The 24271-nt window shown below is 37.2% G+C and overlaps 1 protein-coding gene across 21 annotated transcripts in view; it reads left to right on the top strand.

Moving 5' to 3' along the window:
• The window catches only part of map4k3a (mitogen-activated protein kinase kinase kinase kinase 3a), a 98908-nt gene that overhangs the window by 21302 nt on the left and 53335 nt on the right, over positions 1 to 24271 (top strand). For all 21 annotated transcript variants that reach the window (XM_079844118.1, XM_079844110.1, XM_079844120.1 and 18 more), the window contains exon 2: positions 9637 to 9694. In XM_079844118.1, coding sequence (XP_079700244.1) covers positions 9637 to 9694 — 58 coding nt within the window. The remainder of the gene's footprint in view (positions 1 to 9636; positions 9695 to 24271) is intronic.

The raw sequence follows: 24271 nt of genomic DNA, 5'->3' as shown, positions 1-24271 counted from the left end.
ATGCGTTTTAGCTGATTACAATGTCATTAGTTCAATAACATGCATGTAAGGGATGAGAGTGTTGATGATTTACCTTAGATACGAGCAAGAGTGAGCCTGCAGTGTATTCGCGCATAGCGAGTGCAATCAGGGCAGAAAATAAATGGCAATTTGTTTTCAAGCAGCAAAAGCCGTCTGTGTACGACACACATGCGGTAAAAAGTGTCGTTTACTCAGCTGCACATAATAGCACCAAATTAATAAAAAAACAATATATTGACCTGCATTCCCCGAAAACATTGGGGATTTTTTTAGACGATAATCGCACAACCAATTCGATATTCTATAATTAATAGGGGTGTAACTATATATCGTTAAATGATATATCGCAATATGATTCGCGATATAGAGTTGTTTTATTCAAAGCTCAACTTGCTGTAGTAGGCCTATTTATAAGGTATAATACACCCAAACACAAATTTACAAAAGTAAATTTTGTCATGTACTCACCATCATGTTGTTTTTCGTTTAACTTCCAAACACAAGTGAAGATATTCTTTATGAAACCTGAGGGATTTCTGTTCCTCCATTTAAAGTAACGCGTGAGGGAAAAAAAATAAAGTTTACGGAGTTTCAGTGACATTATTACATTAAACGACTATATATAATGTTGAATATAATGTATAATAATGCAATGGGGGAATATTTGTGGGCCCTGATAATAATACACTAATAATAATAAAAAAGTAAAAAAATAAAAATAAAAAATTATTATTTTGGCTTAAAATATCGGGATACATATCGTATCGTGAGTTCAGTTCAGATTCACGGTTTATATCGAATCTCTAATAATATTCGAAAATCGTGACTCCTCCCTACTAGGAATGTGGTTATTTATTTTCAACAATGTGAATGTCTCAGTTGAGCATTGTTTATTTGTATTCGGTACATTTCACTGAGGATTCTTTGGTAAATCAGTCACAATTTGGGTGCAGGCTTTGTAAACAGACTTTGGACTCGACAGAAATATCACAACATGTAAATTATTGTGTTCATTCTAATTCCTGATCTGTGACCATTTTTCTGATCTGTGGTCATTTCTGATATGTAATGATTTGTGTCTAATGATTAATCTGTTATTTAATCTGTGATTAAATGGTATGTAGAAAGCGATCAAAGAACGCTCCCTTTACAAATGCTGGAGCTGTCAATCAAACAGCGCAAGTTTATCAGTGACTGAGTTCTGGACTCTCTGCAAAACTCCTGTAATAATCAACAAATCTCTTATTTACATTTTATTTGCACTGTCAGCTGAAAAATTATGATGAAAGCATTTGTTAGTGTGCAGAAATCGCAAAAAAAGTTTTCAAGAGAGTTCCACATGTTATACTTAGCTATTTCATATACAAAGATGTCAGCCAATCACAGCAGTGGGCGTTTACACTGAAGTCTCACAGCAGACACGCCCCTTCAAACAGAGCGTTCAGAGCAGAGGGCTAAAATCAGGATAGGCAAAATGCCTTTTATTAATAAATTATGACAATTGTTGATGTAAAAATCATACAAACATTATAAGTGCACACCAGGAAACGGTATAAAACTACGCAGTTCACGACCCCTTTAAATATCGGTTAAACCGATTATTGGTCAATCAATAATCGGTTAATCTTATTTTTAAGACAATCAATAATCTTATTTTTTTCATCACCCCCCACCGCCCCACACACACGCTACACAAAAAATGTATATAATAATATAGAAAAGGTTAATAAGCATTTTTCTCTTTAAAATCATTAAACATTTTAAGTTTTCATTTTGTGTTCTTTTGACTTTTTTACGAATTAGCCCCTTTTAAAAAGTGCCTCTATGTTAATTTAGAGTTTTGCCTTATTTAAAAAAATACCAAAATAATACAAAATAATTTTTTTTGGTAATCAATATTAAGTGCTGTCAACTGAGCTTAACTTGTACTGAACCCAGAATATTCCTTTAACCCGTCGTGTTGCACCCCAACCCATTATCGCAAACCTAACCTGTAAAGACAAAGTGGTCAGGATGAGTCACAATTTTTTATCCCACAATGTCATCAGATCCGGCTTTGTTGTTGTTGGTTGGTTCCCACGATCCTTGACTTTCCCCTTTCTCGGGCCGGTGGTGGGCTCATTATAAAGGATCATTAACACATCATTTTAAACCACACCAGACAATATGATTTGCCTGATTGCAAGGTGAGGTATTGACCGCTGGGCCCGGATGCTTGATGAAGCTATTGATCAGCACTAATCTGCATCCCTCCAACACGTAGACCCAAGCAGATTATGCTGGAAAGGATTTATACTTTGCATTTCACACAGATTTTTTGCTTAATTATGATTTGGTCTAATTAAAAAATGTCAATGTCCATTGCATAGCCATTGCACAGTTGCAATATAGTGCATTATTAATATGGACTGTTGTCTTTATGGTATTTTCTTTGGTGTCATCAAAGGCTTCATTTATTGTAACTGCATGGACAAGTGCAATATTTTTTTCTTTTTGTCTTCCACCGAAAAATGAAAGTTGTGTGTTTCTGAATAACGAATTCTTTAATTATACATTTTGCTGTGTTGTTTTGCACTGATGATTCAAAGCAGGGATGTGATGTACGTATCAATGTGACATACCATCCACTCTGTGTTTATAGTCTAGGTTCGATTTCAGCGCCTCATATCTTTGAGCTGAAAAGATTCAGCCTGTGGGCTTCTTTCAAAGCAGTTTGCAACAGGAATTTGAATATACAGCGGAGAATCGTCAGCCTTCTGGAGGGGAGCTTTCAGTTGTGTTTTAACACTTTTGACATGCACCTCAGAGTGAATTCTCACATGATCCCGGCAAAGCTGTATCGCTCTTGACATCTTCGCATTAGTTACCCGGAATGTCTCTATGTTTTGCAGCATGCTTTTCAGATCTCATCACTCTGCTGCTGATGTTATTCTGACTTGTTTTCGATAAGCTACGTTTCTTTGAAGGATACTGATTATTAATCATTCATTAGAATTCTTCACTCGTTCCATTTGTTGACTGCAACTGTCTAGTTAAGATCTAAATAAATGTGTAATGGAAGAATGTTAAATGAAAAATGATGTTGATCAATACGGATGTGCAAAACAACTTGTTTTCAAAGTCATCTAGTCACGAGTTTCCAGAATGGTTAGTTGACTAATCCGTCTTAAGGAGGTCCTGCATAATTTGGCTGGGTTTGGGTTCGCCTGACCTTAAGGTGTTTCTTAATATGCATTACATTAAGTTGTGCTCCTTCGTTCAAGCAGCTCGCCCGAATGGAAGTGTCTCGAGATTTAAAAAAAAAATGTTTTTAACTCTACAAAAACTAGGGATGAAACGGTATGGAAATTTCACATCACGATTAAAGTGACCCAAATTATCACGGTTATCAATATTATCACGGTTTTCTTCAAATGAGATGAAAGTGTTCAAAAAGAACAGATACACACACTTAAAACATTTCAACAAGTTTTATATTTGAAAATCAACAAACAACAAATAAATCAAGCAGCTCTATGCACTTTTTTAAGCTAGATTCTATTATGTGGGATTTCCTTCCTTATAATGGCCGTCGTCAATAGCAATGCATAACGCATAAGTAATAATAATTTGGTGTAAATATAATCTCAAATATCTCTGTAAATATATTCTCCAGCAATATTCGCATCAGTGTTCTATCAGCTATGACACATTTAAATCTAGCATATTTTGTGTACGAGCCCAAACAGTATCCTAGTGAAATAATGCATATCCATATTTTCATATGATTTGACAGTTTATTTTTATTAAATATCAAAAATCCAAAAGGTGTGCATCATACCTGACACCTAGATGAACACTTTACAGCTGGTTTTATGACTAAGTCATTCTCTTCAAATGCTATTGAAGTTAGAAACGTGTATACCAATTTTGTATGTAACTTTAGAGACGGTCCCTAAATTCGCGAATCTCGAGCGTAAAGCCAGCTTTATGCCAGTCATATCAGATACGCTATTTGCTGTATTTGTTTGAAACTATTTTGGCTGCTGAAATGGAACAAAAACAGTCGATCACTGTATGATGAATGAATCTCCTGCATATACAGCGCACGCTCATCTCTGCTTTTAGTGCAGATTTCTGTGAGTGAGCAAAACTCCGGCTAATCTCCAGTAGGCATTGCATTCATAAACTCAATAGAAACACGTGTGATTGGTTATAATGCGCAACACAATTATAACAGATGGCTTTTGAGAAGACTATAATAAGTTCAACCCCCAAAGAGGCTAGTGTGAGTGGTAGTAATACTAGATGTAGTTTTGGTATTAAAGGGTTAGTTCACCCAAAAATGAAAATTCTGTCATTAATTACTTACCCTCATGTCGTTCGACACCCGTAAGACCTCCGTTCATCTTCGGAACACAAATGAAGATATTTTAGTTGACGAGAATAGTTTTTGTGTGCAAAAAAACCCTAAATAACGACTTATATAGTGATGACGATTTCAAAACACGGCATCATGAAGCTTCGAAGCGTTATGAATCAGTGAGTCGATTCAGCAGTTTGGATCGCCAAATTTCAGCAGTTTGGCGGTGTGACGCGCGAACCGAATCATGAATCATGCATTGTGCCAATGGAGGCCTTTTAGAGCCATAAGATTTCAACTAAAATATCTTCATTTGTGTTCTGAAGATGAACAGAGGTCTTACGGGTGTCGAACGACATGAGGGTAAGTAATTAACGACAGAATTTTAATTTTTGGGTGAACTAACCCTTTAAGGTCAAAGTCCACTTGCCTTGCGTTCGCAGATTTGACGCGTTTCCCCCTATTACAGCGACTTTTTTCTGGCATGTTCTGCAGACAGGGTAATCTTCGATTTAAGTTTCCCTCATGACTTTTGTAAAAGCCAAAATATGACCACCTCAGATTTGGTCCTTTTAGAAGGCTGAACAATCCCCCGAGTGCTGTCACTGCCTTCTGCCATTTCTTCTCATTCAAAAAACAGCGCTGCGCCTGCACCAGACTGATGCTGACTGGACAGGATTTACAGCGTTTTCAAAATCGTGATAATCTTGCGCGGTTTTAATGATAATTAATTTTTAAACGATATTACTAACCGTCAGTACATTTTATTGTGTTTTATCGTGAAACTGGTAATCGTTCCATCCCTATCAAAAACAATGGGTCTCATTCACTAAGCATGCATACGCAATAGGGATGTGACTGTGAGGACATTTTACCACCGGTTAATCAACGTGTGACAACACGGTATCAGCGGCGGGAGCTTTTCATATCCGTAATTTTAAACCAAAGTAAAATGCGCACGGCCGCTCTGGCATTCATAACGGAGCGGTGCGGAGCAAAGCGAGTGTTTTCAATGAATTCCTATGAAAGTTAAGCTTCCATAGGCATGAACTGAAAACGCACCAGACTGGACACGCACAGTGAATGACTGTGCGGCCGTGCTCAATTTATTTGTTTATTAGGATAAACAGAATTGTGAGATATACTTGTTATTCAGTCTTTTTTCCTCGGGATTGCGAGTTTATATCTCACAATTCTGACTTTTTTCCCCCTCAGAATTGTGATATAAACTCACAATTGCGAGTTATAAAGTGCTAACTGGGAGATATAAACACGCAAATACAAAAAAAAGAGTCAAGAATTGTGAGATAAAAATGTTATAGGATATGATTAAAAGTTGTCTATGTATGTGTGTCGCCTATGAACAGCATATGCATGTGAATATTATATAGACTTACTGTTTACATCAAATTCATGCTTTAATCGTAGACAAATCATTGCAGGTTTCATCAGTCCAGTCTATGACTTGCAACATAAACGTCTGCGTTTAGCTTCAAGGGTGTCTTCAATGACAGAATTCTATTAAAATGAATTTGCATTCCGATTCTGACATACAAAGGCACAACAAAACATTTTTCTCCTATTCTGTGGATTTTGCCCATTATCCTCCACTTGTTACACTATTTTTCTGCAGCTGCAAGTGAAGTAATTGTGACGTCTGCTCCAAATGGGTCTATAGTTCCCATAACTACCCGATGTGAAAGCCCCTTGGATGTTAAGTTTGGGCTTTTAGGGAGTAAATAAGGCGCACCGCTGTGAAGGAAAGGAAGGTGCTTAAAGAAGAAGTTGTTTTATTTATATAGTGCCTTTCCATAGCTCGGGGTCGCTTTACATAGTACATTTCAAATACATTTAAAAACACATGAGGCCAGATTATCGAAAATACATTTATTTCAAACAGATACGTTTTTAGTTGGTTCTTGAAAGTTGACAGAGAAGAAATGTAATGGGGAGTAAGGGGTAGTGAGTCCCAAAGTTTAGGAGCAGTAACACAAAATGACCTTCCACCTGAAGATGGAATGTGGCACAATAATTGTTTTACCTTGGTTGACTTGTTTTCATAATCGTTGGAAGCCAAAATTGAAATCGAAAATTAAATTTGATTAATCGCACAGCACTAATTAGAACATATTCTGGGAAACAAGCCCATCTGAATAAATTGGCATGAAATGGAATTCTATTTTTTAAATGCATGTTATTGATCTTATTGTGAAGGATTCATCCATGCATTTGTTTCATTTTGTACAACTTATGACGTGCGTCACAATACGGAAGAAAAGATCTGTTTCCCAAAGGGTTTTACTGTGAAAACTGTCAAAAAATGCTAAATCACAGAATGCTTAAAATAATAATTATTACAATTAATAACCTGAATGGACTTTTTTGGATCCGTTGTCAGTGTTTGAAAACTTCTACTCCCTGCAGACTGTCAACAAACAAACCGTCAGTGAAAATGCACTCTTTAATCTGACATTTTGTCATTCCTGATGCTTTTTCCACACAGATTTTTCTATCAAAGTGCACTTCATCAGTGTATTGTTACTATGGGACACCGTCAGCCATGTTCTGCCTGGTAATACTTGCCTCAGCCCACCCCCTGTTTTCACTGCCTAGCTGTCAGATCTCATGCTGTTGCTAAGAGAGGGATAAAGAAATACTTTGACCGCTTCGACGATGACATCTTAATTGAATCCGGGCTAATTTTGTCTAATGTTTTTCCTGCTGCCACATCATGATTGAATAATGTCGTGATGGACTGAACAACAACTTTTTTTTGTTGTTGCCAAAATGATTCTCTCCAGTGGTGTGGATATTGAGGATGTCATATCCCCACCCCCCCTCTTGATCAGTAAAGCAGTCGTTGTTTGTATTTAGTTTATAAAGGTGATGAAACTCTCTCTTGAATCATGAAATACCAGGGGCCTCTGCCCATGTGACTATTCAGATTTTGCGTCAGGCCGATAAATTAACATTCTGCTCTACGAGCACTGATCAGCGGACTTTTCAAAATGGTAAGATAATGCATAAGTATGCACAGTCCGTATTGACACAATGCTAATGCAGTATACATCCATTTGATTGCATGTTTAGCATATTTAAAGGGATAGTTCACCCCAAAAAAAAAAATTACCCCATGATTTACTCACCCTCAAGCCATCCTAGGTGTACATGACATTTCTTCTTTCAGACGAATACAATCGGAGTACAATATATATATAAAAAATATTTACAAAATATCTAGGTTCCTGCGGCAACAAAAACGTAACTGCGTGGCATGGCGACATAGGCAGAGTTTCACTTTTGTGCTTAGGGGGGCACCCTGGGTATGATTTATATTATTATAAATAACAATAATAATGACCCCCCCTCCCCCAACAATAAAATCAGAAATGGACTTTAACTGTTAGCGTTCGCGTCTCCTGTTTCACGCCCCTCAATCCATGCAGAGCTTTTCAGAAAGTCAGCCGCGCACCATTAATCTATTTCAGAGTGCCAGTATGAGATTAATGCAATGTTTCTGCTCAAAACTCACTCTATTGTGACCTTATGCAGATATTATATATAATAACGGCCACATAAATGTATAATGAGACAGAACGCTGAAATTTGTCGACATCGTAAGGTAAATTATTATCACGCAATATTGACTAATGGATCGGCAGAGTCTTTATGAGTCATTAAGAAATTATGGTTCTATTCGATCTAAAGAAATATGAAGTAAACGTGCAAAATACATATTCTCCACATTCTCCAAATGTGGACTAAAAGTTTGTAGCCTTGTGTACTGAAGCACTGTGATCAAAAATAAATGGGAGCAAACGCGATTGAATATGTACAGGTTTGTGTCTCGTTATTGTATTCAATATTAATAACTACAGATTGATTTTACATTCCTATCAGAAATTAAGAATAATTAGTGTCATTAGTGTCAAATATCGAAGCTAATCTATTTAATACTTCAAAGCTCAAAGTTAAATCAGAATATTTATTGTAAAAAAGAAAAAATGTATCCGCTGCCAAAAAAATAGTCAATAGCTCCACTGTGTGATTTATTTTTAAAGGGAAAAAAACTTTTAAAAAGCATCCCCTTCTGTTTTTTTTCTTCACAAATCACACCCTGATAATAATAAAAATAATTATTAATAATGATAATAATAATAATAATAATAATAATAGAGGAATTGAATAATTAAAGGATTTAATGGATTTAAGGGAATAAATAAATATGTAATCAAGTAATCAATTTAAACTATTTGCAAATATTTTATTTTAAAAGAGTTAACTCTAATAGGCCTATGTAGAAAATGCAAACGTTTTTTGCCTCTTCGTCACATTGATTTATGAATTACATGAATCATGATTGAATTTTTTCAATTCAAAACGGCGAAATTTCACAAAAAGTTGAGTAGTTTGCAGTTTATTACTGTCGGTAGCTGAACATTTCTATCATAAAACAGTTGTCTGAGACTTGCATCTACTTACATCTTCCGCGAACTCGCGTTGCGTGTGTGACAGTGACCCAAACTCCACGTGCGGCGATGACATCGGACGTAGCATAAGCATTTTGAACTGCATGAGGCACTACACTTTCTTCATAAGTTAAATACGGAAGGCGGTCCGCCAGACGCTTCATATTTTACTTCATAAAGTTTTAAATATGTATATTTTTCTTATACTAACCCATCCATTCACTCCAGAAGGCCTTTTTTTAACCCCCCAGAGCTGTGTGGATTACTTGTATAATGGATGGATGCACTTTTTTGGGATTCAAATTTTGGGCTGCCAAGATCTGGATTAACCAGGACATTTTTTTTTATATAACTCTGATTGTATTCGTCTGAAAGAAGAACGTCATTTACACCTAGGGTGCATCGCTTGAGGGTGAATAAATTATAGGATCATTTTAATTTTTGGGTGAACTATCCCTTTAAACCTACATTTTAGTGTAGGCATTTTTGACAATTAAACTATTGAAAATGTACAATGTTAATGTAAAGCTTTAACCTAATTCTTACTCAATACCCAATTTGCAGAACCACATGTAATCATAATTTTGTGATGTTTTTCGCTACCAATAATAAGAGTATTCTACTCATTTTTCCATGTGTAAATTCATTCCGCAGAATTTAAGATTTTCCCCCCAAAATGTAAAAGAAGTGTGCAAAACCAGGGCCTGCTGATTGCTCTGATCACATCTGAAGTCTTTCAGGAGTAATAATAGTTATTAACATTGAGACGTCTGGTGAATAAGTGCTGTTGTTGTTCTCTTTCAGGCTCGTAATGTCACTACAGGAGAGCTGGCTGCTATCAAGGTCATTAAACTGGAGCCAGGTAAGAAAATCTCTTTCCTTTCAGACAAAACCTTTTTTGTCTGTTCTGTGATTCTCTCTCCATACACTCATAGACAGACTATTTTAATTCATTTAGGGCAGTTATTCCAAATCTGGGGTCTTCAGGGGGTCTTTAAGCATATTCTCATGGTGCACTTGGCTGGATTTTAATTTGGCTGTTTAAAACAGAAATAGATTTGTATTACATTTTTTAAAGTACCTAATTATGATTTTCGTGTCTTTTTTAAAAGGTGGACTGACTATTTTTTTTCCCTCATTACAAATGATTTACCCCCCCCAAAGAAAATGGTACTTTGGAAAAATCTGAAAATAATCATTTAAAATTATGACCACATGACCACAACTATTATCAGACACTTTCTATAATGGAATGTAGATATCAGATTTCCACAACAGTGTTATTTTACTATTATTTATAAACTTGAATAAGCTTTTGCTTTTTAATATTCATGTTAATTGTTAAGTTTGTCATTTTTTTTATATTTCTATAAAACTCTCTTTTTTAGTTTTAGTAATTTATAATAACATATAATAACAATAACGTATTTTATTTCAGTTAGTTGCTAAGGCAACTTTTTTTTTTCAAGTTTAAGTTTTTCATCTAATATTCATATTTTATTTCATTTCAATAGCCAACAATGGCAAATAACAAAGTATTATTACTTAACAATATTATATACTATTTTTATCATATATAATACATTACTTTTGTTACTCAACAAAGTAACAATAACAGCACTGTTCTACAGCGGCATCAGTAATCAAAAATGTTACCTTTTGAATGATAAAAGTCTTTAGAAATAAAAATGTATTGATCTTTGAAAAGGCGTACCTGCAATATTATGCCATTATCATTATTTTAGATGAAAATGGTCTCAGAATGACAATATTATCGTTTATTGCAATAATTTCTTGGCCAATTTATCGTCCAGAAAAATTTGTTATCGTGACAGCCCTAATGGAAATGTAGAAAGGAAAGCTAAAGCTCCAATCTCCTCCTGAAAATCCCGAAAAAAATCTGTTGGTGCCTCAGTGACAACTTCACTCAGAGAAGCTATCAATCTCAGTTGTCATTCATGACATCACACAGCCCGTTTTTATAGCATCAAATAACAAACTAAATCCAAATTTATTTATAAAACGAACACTCGGGATTAAAAATGGCCTAAATGACAGAACCCAACTTTGGAAAAATATTATATGAAGTGTAATTTGATTGTTTAGTTTGTCTCGCATCCATTAGAATACACGGAGGGGGCGGGGGTTATGACCTATACTGGGACCAACAACCTGGGGCCGATCGAGACGTTTTGGCTTCAGTTTTTGGATTAGACCAAGACAAATGACTGAAAAATGACTGAGTGGCCCTTTAAAGGCCATTTTTGGTCTTCTCATTAATGTTGTGTAAATGAAGAGTTTCACTATTGGAGGATAAGTCATAGTTTGGTAATATGAGTTCTTTTATGAGACATTCTAATAACTGAAGAGGCTGTGAGGGTACATAAGACAAAAGAGGCTGGGAAACATTAATTTAGGGGGAGCTGGTATGGTGAAGTGGCTAAAGCTGAGAATTGGTGAGCAGAAATTTGTAGGTTTGAGCCCTATGTATTGGTTTCACCAAGTGTCCTTGAGCAGGGCACTTAAATGCAGGTTATTCTAAGTGGACTTAGAAAGTCACTGTAAGTCACTTTGGATAAAAGCCTTTGCTAAATGACCTCTTACTTTCTTATTAAATGAGGGGAAAAACCAAGAACTTTGCACTCAGTCAATAAAGTCCTTTGGGAAATGTATTCTGTTTCTTCCTTGTTCATGTTGGTATTAGGTAATTGTTTACTCTTTTCATGCAAATCAAATATTTGTACAGGTTTAAAATTAATGTGATTGCAAAAGTGCTCTAGATCCATCGTGTTTCAAAGTTGGGATACCATCAGCTGTGTCCAGATGCTCGATGGAGGTTTCGCGTTCTGATCAAGGCAAACCCAGATTATTTGTGTCAGTGAAAAAGCTTTTGATATAAAACCCAGACCAAAGCAGGAGATGACATCAAATGGGGTCTGGGGCTTGATACGCTTTGACAATATTGAATATCATTGTCACAGTAAAGGATGTACCCGTTTTATCCACCAGCCACCTGGATTGATGAATGACATCGTCTTGCCTAAAGGAAACCAGTGAAGTGAGACTTTCATTTTGATTTTATAGCGATTCTCTTTTTGTTCTGTTTTACTGTGCCAGCAGTAACTACAGGACCTCAAACCTTGTCTGAGATAAAACCCACAGCCTTCACCTTCCGTTAGCTTAACCTCACCAGCGTTTTTTTAATGTCCAATTAAAGTTTCACTTTGTGAAATAAAAGTAACCAGAACAAATTACAACTGGTAACCATCGTTTTTGTGAAAATACCATAAAAGCTAGAAAATATGCATGTTTGAACCTTGGAGAAATAAAAATTATTTTTGGGTACCTAAAAGTACAATATGTATTTTACTACCATTGCTCTAACATCAGTTCAAATCAATTAAAATGATCACCATCTCTGAAAAACCAAGCCAATGTACCAAAAAATCTCTTATTTTGAGCATTTGAAGATTTTGTGAACTTACTCTGTTTGAAGGAGATCCCATATTATAATATTATGCAGTAAATATGATATTTTGGATGAAACTATGGTTACCATGGTGTCAACAGACATTTTTTTTTGTGTCCATATCTTTATGCAGCAACTTAGTTGGTTGGTAATGGCTGTTGTTCACCTCACTTTTTATGATACTAAACCTACAGGCCTGTTTATTTTGCTGTGAGAACGATTAAGCTGCTTGGTTTAAACATTGACCAAGAATTCAGTAGCCACTCACATTCATAGATGCAGATGCACACAGTGCATTTGTCAGCTTTCAGCCTCGATAATTACTACATGCCGTTCATACCAGAGAGGAGAATGGGGGGGTTTCTGGAGGCCCTGCGCTTTGCTTTCTCAGCTGTAGTTCTAGATAAGCGAAGGTTTGCATGTGTGTGTGGCTTTTTGATGCCCCTGTTGTAATAGGATGCGTTGCCGAGCCAGATATCTGTTAAGCTGGGTTTCAGATGTAAGAGCTAGATTTAGTCTTGAGTGTTTTAGAAACACCTGCTCGGGCTTGTGTCCAAGTTGTTCATTTTGTACGGGTGGAAAATATGGTGTACACAAATTGCTTTCAGTGCCTTTCTGTAATCAGTCTTTATTATTGAGAGTATGGAAAAACTACTATCTATCTATCTATCTATCTATCTATCTATCTATCTATCTATCTATCTATCTATCTATCTATCTATCTATCTATCTATCTATCTATCTATCTATCTATCTATCTATCTATCTATCTATCTATCTATCTATCTATCTATCTATCTATCTATCTATCTATCTATCTATCTATCTATCTATCTATCTATCTATCTATCTATCTATCTATCTATCTATCTATCTATCTATCTATCTATCTATCTATCTATCTATCTATCTATCTATCTGTCTATCTATCTATCTATCTATGTATGTGTCTATCTATCTATCTATCTCTGTCCGTCCATCTGTCTGTCTCCATATCTATCTGTCTATCCGTCTGTCCGTCCATTTTGAGGTCAGTCACTGATGTTGGACGAAACAGTTCCAAACTGTTCCCACAAAGTTAGGAGCATGAAAATGTCCAAAATGTCTTGGTATGCTGACGCATTGAGTTAATTTCACTGGAAATAAGGTGCAAAGCCCAACCCCTGAAAAACAACCCCAAACCATAACCCCCCCCCCCCCCCCCCCCCCCCTCCACCAAACTTTACACTTGGCAGACAAGTACTGTTCTCCTGGCAACCGCCAAACCCAGATTCGTCCATCGGATTGCCAGACAGAGAAGCGTGATTCGTCACTCCAGAGAACACGTCTCCACTGCTCTAGGGTCCAGTGGCGGCGTGCTTAACACCACTGCATCCAGTAGCCATATCACCCTGTAGACCAAGACTGGTTTCCCACTGAAGCTAAGCAGGGCTGAGCCTGGTTAGTACTTGGATGGGAGACCAATTGGGAAAACTAGGTTGCTGCTGGTAGAGGTGTTAGTGAGGCCAGCAGGGGGTGCTCACCCTGTGGTCTGTGTGGGTCCTAACACCCCAGTATAGTGATGGGGACACTATACTGTAACAAGCACCGTTCTTTGGATCAGACGTTAAACCGAGGTACTGACTCTCTGTGGTCATTAAAAATCCCAGGATGTCCTTCGATAAAGAGTAGGGGTGTAACCTGGCCAAATTTGCCCATTGGCCCCTGTCCAACATGGCCTCCTAATAATCCCCATATATATATATATATATATGTATATATACAATTGGTATCATCCCTCAGTCTCCTCTCCACCAATCAGCTGGTGTGTGGTGGGCATACTGGCACAATATGGCTGCCGTCGCATCATCCAGGTGGATGCTGCATTTTGGTGGTAGTTGAGGAGATTCCCCCCTTCTATGTAAAGCTCTTTGAGTGCCTAGAAAAGCGCTATATAAATGTAACAAATTATTATTATTATTATAGATAAAAATGTAATGGCAACAAAGGACAAAACTGAAATGTTATACAGTATTTCCTAAAAATCACTAAAACAACACTATCCATTGACAACAAATTCAAATAAAATCAAATTGAATCATTGTCAAAGCAAATGTTTATTAATCGCTCTGATTATTTGCAGGAAGTTGCATGTCGTTAGCTGTCAATGGCTCGTCGTTGTCGTCACAGTGGGCAAATGATGGCAGAGGGCTGTCCTTTATTATGCCTGTTTAATTGTGTTAGTTTGCAAGAAACGTGCTGCCAAGATAAACCAACAAATCAGTTACTAATCCCACATTTACCTTCACTACCTTGACTTCAGAATGAAGTCAGCCTAATTAGATAAGGATATTAACATGGATGTCTCATGGATGTGTTTTAACGGTGATGTCTTTGTTCTTCTTTGACATTAATTTACAATTCTGATTAACATGCTGCGTTTCTTCCTGATGCATTGGACTGCATAGCTGTTTTTGCCGTTCTAACTCATTAATGTCTCTGAGCTGGCCTTTACCAATCATGGTGGGGGAGGACAACACACGCTTTCAAGATATGTCTCCTCCCTCTCCGGCACCGTGGGGATCAGGACATGGATTTGAGTTTTGGCTCATTAGTTTCACATAATCAACAGGGGATCGTCTAAAAAGACCCAATAAACGTGTTTGCAAACAGACATGCCAACACAGACATCAAGACCTGGGGAGAACGTTTGTGTAGGAGCGTTTGGGGACGTGTTGATGTGCGATGAGATTCGCTCTTGGCCTGAGATGAGAAGCACAGTGACCAGGCTTCATCTGGATGTGCTCTTATTTCTCTGTGTGTGTGGATTGGTTGGCTCGAGCAATGCTGGTCTCATGCATTTCATTCAAAATTGATGAATCTATGATATTGGACTTCAGAAAGCAGCAATTTGCCTCTTTGAAAAAGGCCTGTAGAGGGAATCAATTTTTGGTGTCTTTTTCTGCTTCCTTCTTGGTTTGTGCTCGTTTGTGTGTATGCGGGCTCGCGCATCTGATTGTGTACTCGAACGCTTGTGTGTGTATAGGCAAACATTGGCCTGCATGTGTGTGAGTTTATGCACCTGCGTCGGTGTATTGCTGAACAGCAAAGGCTATTCTTACCATATAAAAAGAAGGGCGACCTCATGAGCAAGCACTTACCCTGCCTTTCTTTCCCTCATAATGTCAGCTTGTTGTGTAGCATATTCACAGTGACAAGCTGTAGGAAGTGTGGTGAGGCAAAATGTTCTCCGCCACCCAAGTGTGGACACTTAAAATCTACTGTTTCACCTCTCTGATTCAGATGTGCTTCTTGGATGTAGAAGGATAGGTGGAAAACATTGATGCCCTATTATTTCTCAACATTATTTACCAGTTAATTTATTTGGCTGATTTTGATATAAGTGAAAGTAAATATTGATATGGAACATAATACGAATTTTTTATATATAAAAGTTTGGGGTCTCTTATGCTCACAAAGATTACATTTATTGGATGAAATGCAGTACAAACACTTATATTGTAAAATATTTAAAATACAGTATTGTTTTCTATTTTAATATATTTTAAAGTGTAATTTATTACCTACAAAAAAGGCAAAGCTGAATTTTCAGCAGTCATTACTCCAGTTGTGCGGCTTAATATGTTTAAGGAGACCGTGATACAAGATTCTTTTTATGAATAGAAGTTCAAAAGAATAACATTTATTTGGAATCAATAGTTTTTGTAACATATAAATGTCTTTATTGTAATTGGTCCAATTAATGCATCCTTGCAAATGTATTAATTAATTTTTTTCACCAACCTTAAATACACTAGCAATTACAGTTGCTTTATTTTCCGATTGACACTTTTGCAGTTTCACAATTTGCAGTTTAGCATGTGCATCTCATATTGATTGTAAGCTCTAGAACTTGAGTGAGTTCATTCATTGAAAGATTCGTCAGACTTGGGGTGCTTTCACACTAGCACTTTTGGTGCACACACAGGTTTAGTTTTGTTTAGCTGAAAGCTTTTTCTGAACTCCAGAACCGCATAAAAAGTAGTCTGTAATCGAACTCTGGTTCGAATCATTCAATCGAATCAAGTGTGAAAGCACCCTTTGGCCCCGTCCACACGAAGCCAGAGCTTTGCCTATCTGATCTTTTTTTTTTTCTTGTTTCAAGAAATATCTGCGTACACACGAGAGCATGAAAACGGCTCAAAACGATGTAGTATACATGCCAGGCCAGTATGTGGCACTGTAATTCTGCCACAGAAATACACTAAAGATGGAGAAGAAGAGTTGTGGCTAGAAGGGGTACAGCAACAGTCGGAGGTGAGGCAAAATCTCACAATAAAATAACAATAAATAAATTTGCCACTTACCATATGTGTTTTATTAACGCCTACACCTACCCCAACCCTACACCTGGGTTGGGGTAGGTGTAGGGTTGGGGTAGGTGTAGGCGTAATATTGATGTGCAATATTGATGTGCGCATGCTAATATTCTAAAACTTCTATTCTAAAAAAAAAGAATTCGACAAAATTTAGTTGTACAGCTGTACAATGACAATAAAGTTTTCTATTCTATTCTATTCCAGTGCCCATAGTTGTATCCCTTCTAGTCTGGCCCCTCGCAGGACGTGGTGTGACGACATTAACGTTTCACAAAATATACGGATTGGCTGTACACACGAAAACGCAAGGGTGTCGTTTTCAGATTTATCCACTCTGGGACCCGGTTTCAAAAAATATCGGATTCATGCTCCCAAAACGCCGGATCCGTGTGGACGAAACGCTGATACGGTACAAAATTTTAACGTATACAGCTAAACGCGTCTCCGTGTGGACGGGGCCTCAGTCAGACCAGTAACTTAAGCTTGCAACTTTTTGTATGATTCATTAAAATAACTAGTTCCTAAAGCTGTGTGGGTGGATTAGCAGACAGCAGACAAACGGCTAGTAGTGACAGCATGGGCAATCCACCTGTCACTCAAGTGGCCACGCCCTTAATTATGCAGAACTTTAAGGCTTAATATAATTTAAACGAATGAGTTATAAAAACAATCCACCCCCCTCACAGTTGTCATGTAGGGCAAACTTGGCTATATAGACCAAAACCAATTTTTGTACTAGGCTGTAAACATGTTTTTTTTATGCTTTAAAAATGTGCATTTTAACATGGGGGATTATATGGAATTGACTCCCTTTTGGAGCCTGTCTCTAGCGGCCAGCCAATGAGTAATTTCCGTGTTGGATTCAAGAGAGCGACCTGAAGGTTGCCGCTCGGTCTCAACTGCAAAAAACGCTGCGCAACTGAAGCTCTCTCTAGCGCCTGCAGAAAGGCGTTTTCGGCTAATAACGGCCTTTGCTTGTGAATTGAACTACACTACTCATGCTTTATGTTGGTTTTTGTGTGAAGCCTGCACTACTCAAGTGTTTTTTCCTCATAGTCTTTTTATCTCATCACATTCAATTCAGACTGTAAACTCAGATAAAATATTTATTTTGCCATATAGTGCTAGTGAGTCAGGTCGCTCTTTCAGAGCAACTCTGTAGGACTTTTCTCCCATTTTACTGGCCGCCAGGCAAAAGATGTCCATTGTATATGGCTGTGTCTCAAAGTCTAGTGATCTAGACATCATGTTTGGGCATGTAGATGCATTTCTGATGTAAAAGATGGTCTCCGATATATTCAGTAGACACGAGTCATCTTGCTAGATTTTGAGACACGGCCTGTATTTCATCTTCCAACCTGATATTGAAAAGACAGGACAATGTTCCGCCGCTATTCGGAGTGACATTAGGTGTGTGTGTGCGTTTGCATGCTGTGTCTTTGTTGGCTCTGATTCCCGCAAGACACGTAAAGGGAAGAGAAGGTGCAGGAGTGGAGGTGGGTCTGGTATTAGCCGGCTGGGAGCACTGAGGCACTGCGGGCGTGCAGGGCAATCATTTAAAATGCATGGGCTCGGAGGTCGGCGGCCCTCAGAAATGTCAGTTGCTGTAATGGGAGGGGAGAGTGCCAGAAGCCAGAGTCCCTACAGAGGCAGATGCGTGTGTGTGTTTAATGCATGTGTTGGATGGTGTGTGTGTGTGTGTATGTGCAGTACGGAGACTTGCATCATGGCAGGTGCAGCTGGTTCTCTGTCAACAAAGAGCTTTAGAAAAATATACTGCTGATGTACGCACAATATTAGGGAAAAGTGGGTCCAAAGTACAGTGAGAAAACACAGACTAGATTTACAGACCTATGAAACAAATCGATGTTCCAAAATGTGATTGATTGTGACAGGAGCCCACATGCATAACATTTCCTCTAGGAATCTATTCAGGCATAAGGTAATGCACTTTCGTTGCTTGTCAGCTATAATAAAGCATTTAGACTCAGTGATGGAAAACTCAACAGTAAATGAGCAGGACAAGAATGTATTCTTACCAGGGCCGTGCACAGACATTTTGAGGGGCAGTGGCCCAAACCAAAAAAAGGGGCACTGGGGTGGGGTGGCATTGGGATTGGGTGCTTGTCCATACAAATTATCCATCTTACTCTTACTAGTCAGTTTTGATCTAATTTTGTGTCTATCGAAAAATATTGATATATGACATTGTATTATGTTGAATATCAAAGTTTTTGTGTCTATTTGTTAATAAAGGATTTGTGGAGTAAATGTTATAGCTTTTATTTTGAAGAAAAAAGATAAAATTAGACTCTCGGGGTAAGATGACCCAGCCATATTTGGCACAGAAGGCCCCAAGTGGCATGTTGTTACGGGTGTTATTGTTTTTAAATGTAATACTTATTGTAATTAACAGGGCTATTATTTAATATTTTCATGAATTAGATGTACATTTCAGGCATCTTCACTTTCATTAAAACTTATAGGTTAATTGAGTGATTTCTATTATGACAAAATCTATTAGGCCTATGTTTCAAATTTTTTATTATGACATATCTTCAATTAAAATATGGGCAATTAAAAATTAAATATTGATATGCTTGTACATAAGTCATAAAAAAATTACCTTTTAGATGATTATATTTTACTGGGATTCAGATTTTTCTGTTATCAGTTATTCAATTATTCTACTAAATTGTCAAAATAAAATTAAGTCGAATATTTTTTAATATTTTACATTATGGCACGGAAGATATAGCCTAAATAGTAATACAAATTAAATCAAAAGTAATTTATACATTCTGTAACAGTTTATGGGCTATTATATGAAATTAGGCCTATATATATATTCTACAAAGTGTGCCATCAACAGCAAAGTTGGTGTTATTTATATAAGATCAGTTTGGGTACAAAAACTTGATTAGACAAGAATTATAATTATCTTCCAAGATCGTGTATTTTGTTAGTTTTAATTTGTTAGCACTATTAGAAGATCAGGAAATAATACAGACAGAAATACAAAAACAAACTACCAAATTACTAATTCCGCGGATTGTAATGCATACCGTTAATGCGACGACATTCTGGAACTGTCGTCTCCGCTTTCCAGATTTCCGTGCACAGACTCTGAGTGACGCTGGGGAGCAAGCGGGAAAACACGGGAGCGGATTCGCGGAATCGGTGGATCTTTAACGGAGGGAAAACAGAACACTTTTAGCGGGGATAGTGACCATAGACTGCGAGGTGGGCACCTCAGCTGATGAGGGCAGAGGGGCAGTGGCTCTAGCCACCGGGCCACCCCCCTGTGCACGGCCCTGATTCTTACATTTTCCCCATGAAAAATTATTGATAGTCCATTATATTGGCAAGGTAGATTAATTGGCCAATATTTTGAGATTATTAGAATTAAATTAGGATTGAAAGAATTGCCAAAAGGTTTGTTCATGCTGTCAGTAGTTGCAATCAACAGCTATATTTACTAACAGATGCCACTCTCAAATTGTCTTGTGGATAGACAAGACATCTTCATATTACACTTGACATCAGAGATGGGTATTTTAATAAGCATTGAAAATTTGGGGACACAAGTGCTAATGGAGTAAATACACCCCTCATACCAATCAAGCTCTTTTGATCCCCACCTTAAAACACACACACACTCACGCTTTAACACTTACAACACATTCTGTCACGTCAGCGGAGCTGTTAGCTCTGCACACACATATGCGCGCTGACACGTATGTCTAATGGAGTGACAGTTGAGCACCTCTCCCTGACAGTCTCTGTTGCTATCCATCTCCTACAAACATGCCCAAGAGCGCAAACGTGTTCCATTTCTGTGTGCGATGACATGCTTTAATGAAATTTATTCTGAATTGTTTGTTATTATTCCGATTTTTTTCTTTTGAACAAAACCATGACGGTGCTCATTGCACCTTTACAGTTGTATGTATTCAAATTCTGATTCACAATAATTGGAAAACAATAGCTAGATAAATTGAAGGTTTCTCGCTGGTCCAATATAGCTCTATTATATAAAACACATTAACTGGACATGTCTGGGAAAAAAAACTATATTTTTTTGTAGTGTGATTTGAGCTGGAGACCAAATTTATGATACCAGATTGTACTGTTGATGTAAAATGTTATTGAAATGGATATTCAAGTCAATAGGAGCTTTCTGATATTTTATGTAAAAATCTGATCAGAAACCAGCTCGAAAGTTTGTTGTGTCCTATAAAGCTTGGGTCTGGTAGAAGACGTCTATTGCCGTTTCTAATAGTGAGATTTTATTCACATATGGAGCAGAAACAATGCAGCCTTGTGTCTGTTTTTAGGTCTTCCTGCTTCCTAGCGCTAATTTATGTAAAGTAGGCCTGTTCATAATACTTTAAATGTTAATGTATTAGTTTATGTAGATGTTAACATTAACCAAGATTAATAAATTCTGTTAAGTTTTAATCATTTTTATTTCATGATAGTTCATTTATGCCATTATCCTTTTTTAATATCTTTTATACCATGTTTATTAGTAATTCTGCATTGGGCAATCACAGTTTGCTCAAATGTCTTTTGGATCAGAATTAGTTTATGTATAATTTCAGTGCTCATGAATGCTTGCAGTGTGAGTTTGGAGTCTGTTTATCATCTATTCAATTTCTATTCTATCATCAATTTCTCTCTAATTAATTTTAATTTAAGCCCACTTCTTTTCTTTTTTTTTTTTTTTCATTCTCTGGTGGTACGCAGAGAACTTCCGCTGATTACTGTTCCTTTCCTACAGTATTCGTTATCTGTAGTCTTGCCTGCTCGTGTCCATGTACAGTAATGGAATTTTGTTGGGAAATTTACCAGACCTCTAGATGGGCTTCAGCACTTCACATAGAAAGGCAGCCAAGGTTTTTTTCCCTTTTTTTTTTTAGTGTGGCTCTTAACTGTCCATTCTCAAATCAATGCACACTTTCCCCTTGTCTGGCTAAAGGCAGACACTCATAAATAAACCGAAGTACATACCAAACTTCGCTTGGGATAGTTCACCCAAAAATGAAAATTGTGTCATCAATTACTCACCCTCATGTCTTTACAGAATCCAAACCCATAAGACTTTCGTTCGTTTAAATTAAAAAAAAAAAAATGTATGAAATCTGGGAGAATATAATACAGAAGCTCAAGCATGCTTGCTTGATGCATAATAATGAATAATTCATTCTTGTGTGTCATGCCAGCACATTTGAGCTTCCGTTTACCATATATTTAGCTGATCAAAGTTAATATGTGTAAATAAAAGCCTAAATGATATCTGTTCATCATATAAAGCAAGTGTGTCTCTTTAGAAGACTTGGATTAAACCGCTCGATTCATTTGAATTTATTTTATGATCCCTTTATGAACATTTTGATGCATGAGAATTTGGGGTGAATAGAAGGGTTGTGATGAGATCTCATGGCAGATTAAAATGCAACGAAACTTCTCGGCGAGTGAAAAGCTGTCTTGCGATATCGCCATGACAGAGTGTGAGGGTGAAATTAGCATAGAATATGCCACCACTACGTATACATTACATCCTCCACTGTCATTTTGCTTTTTTATAAAAAATAAAAACCATTTAATTCAGTTGGATAATGGTCGCTTCTATTTTTAAACAACTATTGTAAATGTCTGCTCTGCTCATCCAGTACGCAAGTCGCACGCGCACATGCGTTCACTGATCGCATGATGAGAGTAAGGCGAGATGAATGACAAGAAAGACCATGACGGAGGATTCGTGTGCAATAGAGCCCAAGCGTCTGATAAATGTCTTATCTTGTAGAATGCACGCTCAGCACCGCCGCTCCCTATACACAGAGCATGTGCGATCGCGAATCGAAAACGTAAGTAAACGTAAGCTCCCTGATGTCCGCAAATTTGTTTTTCTTTTTTTTTTGTGTGTGGCTCTTAACTGTCCATTCTCAAATCAATGCACACTTCCCCCTTGTCTGGCTAAAGGCAGACACTCATAAATAAACCGAAGTACACCAAACTTCTCTTGGAATAGTTCACCCAAAAATGAAAATTGTGTCATCAATTACTCACCCTCATGTCTTTACAGAATCCAAACCCATAAGACTTTTGAATCGAAAACGAAAGTAAACGCAAGCTCCCTTATGTGAGCAAATTAGGCTACTTACAATAGCCTGTCTGCCAATATCTTAGTTATAACCACCTCTTAGCCTCTGGTCTCTTTTTTTCACTTTGAATATTGAGAGTACATTGATTATGTTTGCACTTAATAAGACTAAGAAAAAACATTTTTATATTTTATACTCTCTTTATTTCTAGTTGTGGAAAGGATTTCAATTAGGATGTCACACACAGCCTCAATCAGAGGTTCTGAAAGCTCATAATTCATGTACAGTAAGGTCTAAAGAGACTCAAGTGAATCATACAGGAGAGAAGCCAGTCAATTGAGTTTGTTTGTTACAGTGCTTGCTTGTATATTGTTGCCTTTCAATGCATACAATAATTCTTTCTAGGAAACTAGAACTGAAATGACATTCATTATAGGATGATTAGTTAAAGTTTTTCCAGTCATGAATTTTATCTTTTGTTCCAATCTCAAGTCTTGTCTAGTCTCGTGAGCTAAGTGTCTTGTCACACCCCTAGTGAATAGTCTTTCAATGGAGGGACAGAAATTGCTAAGATTTCATAAAAAATAACATTTTTGTTCCAAAATGAACAAAGGTCTTATGGGTTTGTAACGACATGAGTGAGTAATTTATGGCAGAATTTGTATTTTTTGGGTGAACAATCCTTTTAAACGTAATATACCAGTGATATTCATGTAACTGCTGCTCAGCAGGACCGGTTTTGCCTTGAACCTGGACGTTCTGCCCATCAGACCCTGACTAAGAAGTTTGCTTCAATTAGCATGTGTCCTACTCAGAGAAATGCATCACTGCAGCCTACGCTGTGAATAGTAGGCTAGCTGCTTCCGTTTCCCCTAAAGGAGGTAAGAGGCAATACCTCCCACTGTCCCTCGCAGCTATCTGCCCCATATGGGCAGGGAAATGTCACTGCCTCTGCGGAACGCTCACTGGATCGCTTGCCCCGGCAGGAAGTACGTGTCACCTGACCCCACTGCTGCGACTTCAAACTTCCCTCAGGGAGCAAATGTCTTTTGCACAGACCTACACTTAAAGGACATTATGTAAAACTTCTCAAAGCTTCTCCCTCCTTTAGTCCGTAGGTTTGTAATGAAACATTCCTTGGAATTGGTCCTGAATTTAACAAGCTAACTTCATTTTTATTTTTTATTGCATTTAATTGCATCTTATATACCATGATGATTAATGATTTTTAACTTCGTTGAGCTTGGACATGAAATAGACAATCACTCTTCTCTTGCATGTCTTTGGATCAGAATCAAATAATGTACAATTTCAGTGCTGACGGATGCTTGTGGTTTTGCTCATAATTTAATTGCATTGCATTTTATTGAGTTTTATTTTTATTTTATTTTATTCTCGTTTGTCACATTTATAACTGGTTGGGGCGGAACCTGAAATGCATTTTATTTAGATAATAGTTCATCATATATATTACAAAATATATAGTAAATTTCCACAAAATTTAA

The sequence above is a fragment of the Gobio gobio genome, assembly GCF_949357685.1.
Source record: "Gobio gobio genome assembly, chromosome: 19".
In the NCBI taxonomy this organism is placed as follows: Eukaryota; Metazoa; Chordata; class Actinopteri; order Cypriniformes; family Gobionidae; genus Gobio; species Gobio gobio.
The sequence above is the reverse complement of the archived record's forward strand: the minus strand, read 5'-3'. Positions and strand labels throughout refer to the sequence as shown.